This window comes from Rhagoletis pomonella, unplaced genomic scaffold (genome assembly GCF_013731165.1).
Source record: "Rhagoletis pomonella isolate Grant_MI unplaced genomic scaffold, Rhpom_1.0 Rhpom_scaffold_00005, whole genome shotgun sequence".
Classification (NCBI taxonomy): Eukaryota; Metazoa; Arthropoda; class Insecta; order Diptera; family Tephritidae; genus Rhagoletis; species Rhagoletis pomonella.
Genome location: NW_023458559.1, coordinates 59504753 through 59514169, shown reverse-complemented (window position 1 = coordinate 59514169; position 9417 = coordinate 59504753). Strand labels below are relative to the sequence as shown.

At 37.1% G+C, this 9417-nt stretch overlaps 1 protein-coding gene across 1 annotated transcript; it reads right to left on the bottom strand.

Moving 5' to 3' along the window:
• Positions 1 to 1208: 1208 nt before the first annotated feature.
• Positions 1209 to 8216, bottom strand: LOC118739318. Its single transcript, XM_036470571.1, has 3 exons — positions 7611 to 8216; positions 2704 to 3429; positions 1209 to 2572 (listed from the first exon to the last, which is right to left on the bottom strand). The coding sequence occupies exons 1-3, from the start codon at positions 7771 to 7773 to the stop codon at positions 2082 to 2084; spliced, it is 1380 nt and encodes a 459-aa protein (XP_036326464.1). The 5' UTR covers positions 7774 to 8216; the 3' UTR covers positions 1209 to 2081.
• Between the last annotated feature and the right edge of the window lie 1201 nt (positions 8217 to 9417).

Genomic DNA, 9417 nt, shown 5'->3' with positions numbered 1-9417 from the left:
GAAATCTTTGGTTTGAACGCTAAGGATATTTTTGAGATGTTGGGAGAAGGTTGCCACCTGTTTAAAAAGTTAAATTCAAATTATTTTATAATTAAAATGAATTATTTAAATATGGGTATCAATCGAAAGGGGCTTGCAAAAATTTTATTTCTGGGGGTTTGTAGCGGGGTTGCCACATGTTTGAAAATTAAAATTCCACTTAATTCATCAGTTAATAAAAATATCTATCGCAGTGTTCGACAAAGGAGAGTTAACAATGATTAAGCTTGAAAATAGTTTTGAAGAGAGCTGCCACCTTTTGAAAGATCTAACTCAATTAACTAATTCAAAAAGTATATGAAATAAAAAAATACCGTAGTCAAACGAAAGAATGTTAAGAAATCGTTAGTTTGAACATTTCGAATGTCTGAAGAGAGTTGCCACGTGTTTAAAAAGTTACATACAAATTATTCATTAAGTTGGATGAATTATTAAAAGATGGGGATAAATCGAAATGGGTTCGAAAGGTATTTCTGACCTTTACTTAGGAGAGTTGCCATTTGTTCGAACAATCAAACTCGAATTAGTTCATCAGTTCATTATTCAAAGAACGTAAATCTATAAGAGACAACACGTTATAATTGTAGCTAGTGTGAACATCAAAAGCGTGGGCAAAAGAGAAGGAACGCTCCTGATGTTCACACTCGCTACAATTATAACGTGTTGTCTCTTATAGATTTACGTTCTTTGGCTCATTGAAATACGTGTGTATCACAATGTCTGACGAAAGAGATTTAAGAAAATCTCAGTTTGAGAATACTTTTGAAAAGGAATTTAAAAAATGGGAGGTCAAATTATACACCTTAGCCTGTAGATTTATGATCAAGTTTTATTTTTTAAATTAAGAACTTTTTTCGTCGGTATAGGGTATTTGAAATTCGATGAAAATAAAAACATGCACTAGGCAAGACTGCTCTTCACTCAGAAACGGCTGCACGGTTTTGATGAAATATGGCACTCGGATCCCTTATAACTGTAACTAACATTTGGGATATTTTAAAAGGTTTTTAAAATTCAATTTTGGGCATTTTAACGCCGTGGGAGTTCACTAGTTAAAATTTATTTTATAAAAAAACATAACTTCTGAGCCTCTTCTTCTTTAGCAATATACATATGTACATATATTTCAGTTTTTCTTTTGCTGAAGTTCAAAGAAAAATTCTCTTCTATCTTTTTTTAAATATCGTTTTATTTATTTCTCTTCTGCGCAGTCGCATGTTCACATGTATATGTATATGTATTCTAGCCATTACAAAGTATAATTTTGAAAGTATAGCATATTTTGCATGCTCAGTATACTTTCTTGAAAGTACAGTAATTTTAATCACGAGCTGTTCTAAAAAACTGTGTACAAAGTTTCAAAACTACATATAGTCGTATTATTTATCAGATTATTCAAATTAAATAATGTCAGTACTCATTTAAGTTATAATTTTTCTTAGTGTATTTCAAATAGTTATTCATAGTCTTATTTACGCTATATTGAATAGTTGCGTCATCTCAGTCTTGCCTCTACTTGCATTTCCTTTTGAAGGTTTCGAATTACCGCAATAGTCGTTTAAGTTGATTTAATCGAATATGTTTCAAGTCACAAACCTTTGAAAATACAAAGTACCGCTCAAGTTAGAAAAAGATACTTAAATTTCGCATTACTTTGATATACCCTTTTTACGCTAAAGTTAAATGCTATAGTGTATGCCATAGTAAGTAGTCATCAGCCGTTTTCTGTTAAATCTAGCGAATTTTAGATACTATCGGCAAATCCGTTCGCTATGCGTACTCGCTTTTTTGAGTCGAATACTTTTCGATTACTGTACCCATAGTATCCTACATATGAATATAAGTGAACCTTTCACGATTTCTGCAGAATTTTTTTTTTGCGTAAAGTATCTTTTATATCCCCCAGGATCATTTCCATTGATTTATTTTACTTTCTTACTTATATGTAAATCTAACGTCTCCTATTATTAAGAACTTTAATTTCTTATTTTTATCTTGCCCTTTTCTTCTTCCTCTTTCATTTACCCTGCAACACCTCGCATTCAGTTAGCTGCCGGCTCAGTGCCATGCACATGCAGTATCATCTCAAAGGGATCCCATTCTAAATCCGACTCGGCCTTTACACGACCGCCACCGGAACTGATCCCACGGCGTCCCATACTCGTGACACCAGCGCCGACTAAGCTGCTTGCTTGATGCAAAGGCACCATGCCCACCACTCCACCGTCTTCATACACGCCTGAAGTGGCGCCCAACATGCTCATAGGTGGCGGCATACCCAGACGCATGTAACGCATATGTTGTGCTGCCGCTGACTGCAGCTGCTGATGTTCGCTGACGATTTCTTGTATCTGTTCACGAGTTTGTTCACGCTCGTCCACCTTCTTGATGAGTATGTCACGCATGAAGTCCATGCGTTCAAAGTGCTCCCAAGTGGAGTGGAACGACTGTTGAGTGAAGTGAGCGCGACGCTCTTTCTGCAATTCATCCACATAGCGCTGCTTGATAATGGACCAACGTGTTTGTACGAGACCTGTTGAGTAGGGAGAGAAAGAGAGAGGGAGAAAATGGGCACATATTCACCAGAAAAGAAAAGTTAGTAAACTTGGTTTCAAATAACCACGAGATCCCAGCCACATTTTACACGTTCACCCCACTACTTACTTGCCGTCAGTCCCAACTCAGCCGCTACTTCCTTCCACACCGCCGACGTACGATTTTGCGCCTTTCGCTGCCCTGGCACAGCCTCTTGCTGTCGGCCCGCCCACAAAGGTGGATGCGCTTTGATCACGTCAATAATACGTCCGCGCATGCTGTTGTTCATCGATCCAGGGCGTCCCGGCTTGCGCATTGGTGTCGTAGTAGCCTCTACCGTTATAGCCGCTGGTGGCACAAGCCCGGTGAAACCAATAAAGGGGCTCGTCTCAACACTGATCTCAGTCTGAGGTGTTAGTGGCGTCGAAGTGAGCAATGATTGGGGTATACCGCCAAGTGACGTCAGCTGTTCATGCATTTCTTGTTGTGGCAAAGGTGTCTGGACCAACTGCTGTTGTAGTTGCTGCTCTTGTTGCTGCTGCGTTTGTAGTTGTGGCGGTTGCGGTAGCCATGTAAAGCTACCACTTGGTCGTCCGCGCCCTTGCGTTTGTGGTGTGGTTGGCGTAGGTGGTGGCGTCGGGAGTGACACTGCAGTCGGGGACTGCAAGTGCTGTTGGCTGCCATCATTGGCCGCACCAGCAGCACCTACTATCTTTGCCACAGTGATGTTATACATGAAAGACATCGGTTCAAAATGCTCCCATTTAGTGGTGAAACGTTCCTTGTGCAGGATCTGGCGATGCACAAGATTGTGGTAGTGGTACTTCATTTGACTCCAGATGGACTGCAGTTTAACTGTTAGAGAAGAGGAATATGGAATGTTTTTGTTAGGGAGGCAAGTTATCAGTATACCACAACGCCTGAGAAAGGCTCCAGGAGGCAGACAATGAGGACTGTGATTACAATGCATTCTCAGGAAGTAGAAAGCTGGACCCTTCTAAGTAATTTCTATATTCTAAAACCAGGCATGGCGAGCCCAAGAGGTTTAAAGTAAAATTAACGCACATCACATTCGCTTGGCGCTCCAAATCCTGAAAAGTGCGATACTTTGCAGAAATTTACGATTTGTGACTAGGGATGAAACGATATCATGTGGGTATCGATACTTTTACTTGGAGGTAGTATCGAGAAAAAGTATCGATGCATGAAAATTATCGGAGCTAAAGTATCGATACCTACTCGTATCGGTAATCATTGGGTACTCCGTATTAAGTTAAATTTATTTTTTAAATCAGAAGTTAATCATCCTCTGGGAGTCCTAACCTCCGAATAATAAAATCTAATAATGTAAGAACTGAAAATAAATAAAACTCCGTCACATAGCAGAACCATATGTTTAATGATGAATGGTATTTACACAGATACATATATGTACATTAGAAAAGATTACAAGTTAATCTTATTTAAGAAAACATTTATTAATAAAATATTTCAGCGAAAAAATTATTTTCTTGTACTTCCCAAGGGTAGAAGTTTTTCCAAATGTTTGCCAGTCAACCGATTTTTTGACGGAGTTATTGTTGCTCCTGCTTTCGATGTTGCAACTATATGTAAATATGATCGTGCTTGTATATACGACAAAGGAAACGCAGTTTTAAGATCCTCCCATGGGTTCGACTTCAGGAAGGATACTGGGATGGATAAAAAAAACCATTTTGAATTTTGAAATGCTGACATCAGATTCATAATCAAAAAGCTCAGAAACCCACTGGAAACGAGTTTTAACCCTTGACAATGCTTAAAACGTTCAGTATCAACGTTTTAGTTTTAGTACTTTTCTTTTTCATTTGATCGCCATATTGGATCCGCCATTTTGAGTTTAAAAAAATTTACTTCAGATTCGTAATAGGCGACCCTAAAAACTCTCGAGTGCCGGGTGTCGAATAAATACAATCATTTTTTTTAATGGATCGCCATTTTGGATCCGCCATTTTGAATTTCGAAAAACTGACTTCAGATTCCTAATTAGCGACCCCAGCAACCCCCTAGTAACAAGTTCCAACCCATGACAATGCTTAAATCGTTCAGTATCAACGTTTTAATTTTACTAGTCTCTTTTCGAGAGCATATTTTCGGGCACCACAGTAATTATATGTAAAAACCACATTTTTAGCTGCACTATAATATGTCAAGAAAAAAAAAAAAAAATTTAGAACATCAGTGTTTTTATAAAAAACCGATCAGCGCGACCTCTAAGAAAACTTTTTTTTTTCAAAATAAAGAAACACGTTTTTCTTTTTTTATCACAAATAACAATAATTTGAGGTAGAGTTTATGGATTTCCAAAAAAAAATTTTTTGAACCACTCTAGTACTTATTTTTCGATACCAATTCAGTACTTTGTTCAAAAGTATCGATGCCAAAATTACATGGTATCGAACGAAAAGTATCGAGTATATACTTGTATTTACTCGTATCGTTTCATCCCTATTTATGACCTGCTGGTCTGCTTAAAAAGAGTCGAGCTGTAGTAGTTCTTGCGTGATATCTTTATAGCATCGCTCTCATCATTAAGAGGCATGCACTCTCTCTCTCTCTATTTCTAAACGGATCGGCTCAAGAGGGTTCGTAGTGTTAAGGGCAAGTGCTTCTTGAGTAGAAATGAGTGACAATCTGTCTACATGCTTACAAATCACGCGAGCCTCTTAAATGAGAATAACTAAGTAAGGAGTAGAACTCCTCTAAAGACTTTTCAGGCGTCCACCGCTTTACAGGCTTCCAGCACTGTATTAAGCTTTAGGTTTGGTATTGCGGAGTGAGCGCTGAAAGCCATTACGCCGAAAAGGCTTGGTTTGGAGTTCCACACTAGGAAACAGGTTTGATAGGAATATTCTGGAAGGACGATAGAAAGACCCAAGGGATGGTCTGCATAAATCTGTTCCACCTCTCGTATTTTCCTGTTCTTTAGAACTGGCCAAGATAAGATGTTCAGGATCATTGATTTGCCGAAAGAGTACTATGTATAAGCCAAATAAACCAAGTAAATATGTACGAATGGCGTGGGGCCACACTTTGTAATGGAACCTTCCTATAAACTTCCTTTTTCGATAACCTGATCACTGTGGCTTCACCGATGTTGTAGTTTCATCTACACTGGAAGCTCTGAGTGGCTTCGAATCGAATCGGAGATACTTAGGTTATTATTTTCCTCGTTTTACTCAGTGCCCAGATGGATGAGCAGAGCAGACTTTCTCTTACTTGCATCCTAGGTCGCATGAGTACAAATACATATGTATAAGAGACTATATAACAGCTTAGTTTTTTTTAAAGTAAATTACTACCAAGCAGAGTATTTCTGGTAAGAAAAGTAGAGTGATATGCCATACACATATCACTGTATTTTACAAAAAAAAGGGGCCTAGATAAAACATGCAAAAAGTTGGATCCGATAGTCCTTCCGAAAAAATAATGTAGAAGCCTATTCGATATAGGAAGTGACTCAAATATTGGGGACGTCAAATGTTCCACTTCCACTAACCGTATGCCTACTCTATACGTATGTATACATTAGACTGCATCACTCCCCAAACAAAAAAAAAACTGGTACTGTGTTTCCATTGGAATTTTAAAATCTATTATATTTTAAGCCGTCCACCAAAATATTTCGGAAAAATATTAAGATTTACGTGAGCTGGACCGATTTGAAAATACCTCCAAAAATGGAGTTTTTTATGAATAAAAGTTTTTATGAATACAATGACAAAACGGTCTAAGCTTTAAAAATTTGCATAAAAATGTTTTTAAAAAATTAAAAAAAATTTTCAACAGAATCTTAATAATGAGATTTTTGATGCTGCTTTTAAACTTTTTTCAAAGATTGAGATAAGAAAAACTTGAATAACTGAACCTAAACTCTTCCGAGTTAAACTTGTGAGGTATCATTGGAAAAATATTTTCTCACCCATTTGATTTATTTGCTAATGAACTCATTTAAAGGATGAAAGGAAAAGGTAGGATGAACGAACATCATTCAAAGTTGAATTAAGTTGTGTTGGTATTTGAAATTTTAAAAAATTCTGACACGATTGACTTTTTGTTGCAGAGAAAAAAAAAAAACACAGTGATCGTCCAGTATAACGAATGATATAATGTCTGTGTTCATACGCTATATCGAGAAGTACGTTGTATCGAACTAAAATTTTATTATGAGAATTCAATAAAATCAGTCTATACATATGTACATATATTACATATGAGCCCCATATTTCAAATTCCCTTAAGTGTTTTTTTTTTTAATTGTTTTACCCAATAAAGGAATTTTTCCAGTTCAATAAACGCGACCACTTATAAGAAGTTATACTTTTGAACAGATGGTAATTCTACGTACGAAAAAATCATGTCATTCAAGCATACAAAGTAAACAAGCGTTCGTTATATAGAATACTCCTTTTTTCAACCGTTCGTTGTTTAGAGTAATCAATGCTTTTAAAATAGGCATTCGTTGTTTGGAGCGTTCGTTATATAGGCATTCGTTATACTGGACACTGTACTGGGAAAATACCTTTCTACTGAGATCCCATAAGTCTAAGTCAGAATAGTTTTGGCCCAGTTATTCAAGTTTTTCGTAAATAAATCTTTGAAAAAAAGTAAAAAAATACATCATCAAAAATCTCATTATTACGATTCCGTTAAAAAGGATTTTAAATATTTTTATGCAGATTTTTTAAGCTTAATTTGTTTTGTCATCTGAGAAGACTTTTTTCAAAAAGTTCTCTAAGAAACTATTTTTATTCATAAAAAACTCCATTTTTTGGAGGTATTTTCAAATTGGTGCAGCTCACGTAAATCTTAATATTTTTCCAAAATATTTTGGTGGACGTCTAAAAAAATATAAAACATATTGTAAACCCGGAGGAAACACCACAAGTTTTTTTGGTAATGCAGTCTAGTATACATACTATGTAAATGTTTAGCAACAACTATTAACTAAGAAGTAAGAAATTCATAAAAAAGCAATCGTGTTATCTCTGTCTCACCTGTTGGAACGTGCCCGCCAAACTGTTCGGCTATCTCGTTCCACATGGGCGCGGTGACGCTACGGCACATATGCAGCTTATTATTCGAATCCCATATCTCTGGATACTTTTTGATAGCTTTTAGCAATTGGGCGCGATTTACGAATGGATCTTCTTTCGGCATTGCTGCGGCAGAGGCTGGCGGCGATAAAAATGAGCGGTGACGAAAGCAGACTTGCTTGCCGATTGCCGACGACGACAGTAAAAAGGGCGTTGAATAAACGAGTGCGCGCACGCGTAATGTTGTGATATTGTACGTGTGTGTGTGTACGTGTGACGGTTTATCGATAAAAAGTATGGTAACAATGCAAGGCAAAAACCGTTATTCACACAAAAAGTAATGGCAAACAAATACAAAAACAATAAATAAGTATGGCGTTAGCAGCAGCAACGACACTTGAAGCAGCGCGAAAGTACGGCAAAGATGGAAATTAGAAATCACTGAACCCGGAACTGACTTTGCAACAATTAGTTTATTACTGAAATCCTTGTTAATTATACGCGCCGTATGACCGACGCCGTAACGCGTCCTTTGACATCAATTATCGGCGAATAACTGAATGCAGAGAGCGCGCGAGAATATAGTACGAATATGAATGCGAAAAGGCATCCAACGATTGGGGAAAATAGAGAACATCGACAACAGACATCGTACAAAAGCGTCTCAATTGCAATAAAAACAACAACAACAACAGCAGCGGCAGCGGCAGCGACAACAATAGTCAAAGTATTTTGAGCAGAAGCAAAAACACAGCAAAGCGTGCGAGCAAAAAATCGAAAAATGAAATAAGAAAAAAAGAAGAAAAAGAAAAAACCAAAAGCAACAGCCAACAGCCGACAGACAGCAGCAAACAAAACCATAGCAAAGTGAAGCAAATCGCAATGCAAACGCCGCCAGCGGAGCCAACGTTCAAAAGAGTTGGTAATTCCGCATAAGAAGGGGCCTGAAAGAGGCAACTAAAGCAAAGCGCAAACAACGCATAGCAGCGATGGCAAAAACAAAAGGCAGTTAGTTACATGCACAGGCTGTTGGGGAAGAAACACCATCGGGCAACTGAGGAGGTGCAGAGCAAATTCCATATATAGTAACGGCGGCGAACACGAACAGTGGGTCGAGATGATAAACTGATTAGGTGAGAAGATAATAAATTTAGCGGAAGAGTTTGGAATACGAAACAAGCAAATGAAGTCGAATGGATGGGTAATGCAGAAAATGGAAAGTATTGGAAGAAAAATTTTTAAATTGAATGAAGGGAAATAAAATAGTAACGAAACAAGTGGAGAAAACGAAATAGAAAGGCAAGAAATGGAATAAAACAGTGGTCGGCATTCTAACACATTCAAACGATTCAATAAGTGAGACTGTGTACTTTAAATGCACTACTAAGCAGTGTTGCCGCGAATCATTTTTAGTGGTAGCCAAATTCCTTTTAAAAAAGGGCTAAACAAAATTCTTTGTGGCTAAAAATGGTAGCCTTAGCATTTTACTTACATACGCATATCTAAGTACATATATACGCAATCATTTTCAATAAGTAATGGTATAGAAAAACAATGTACTCTGGAAAAAAACTAATATTTTATCCAACCAAAAACTTTTTTGTGTAAACGACACTAGCTTGCTGGCTCCATCAAATGATTGTAACATCAGGATCGAAGCTTGTAACTTTCCAGCATGCTGGTACAATATATATTTCTTTACAAATAAGGTCAAGGAATGACCGAAATGATTAGAGCCGAAATTTAATAATTTGTCTACCATTTTTTA

Coding starts and splice junctions, on each gene's coding strand:
- LOC118739318 (XM_036470571.1), bottom strand. CDS start 7,773: ATGCCGAAAGAAGATCCATTCGTAAATCGCGCCCAATTGCTAAAAGCT. Junction 3,430..7,610: donor TGGCGGGCACGTTCCAACAG/GTGAGACAGAGA, acceptor CTTCTCTAACAG/TTAAACTGCAGTCCATCTGG. Junction 2,573..2,703: donor TGAGTTGGGACTGACGGCAA/GTAAGTAGTGGG, acceptor CCTACTCAACAG/GTCTCGTACAAACACGTTGG.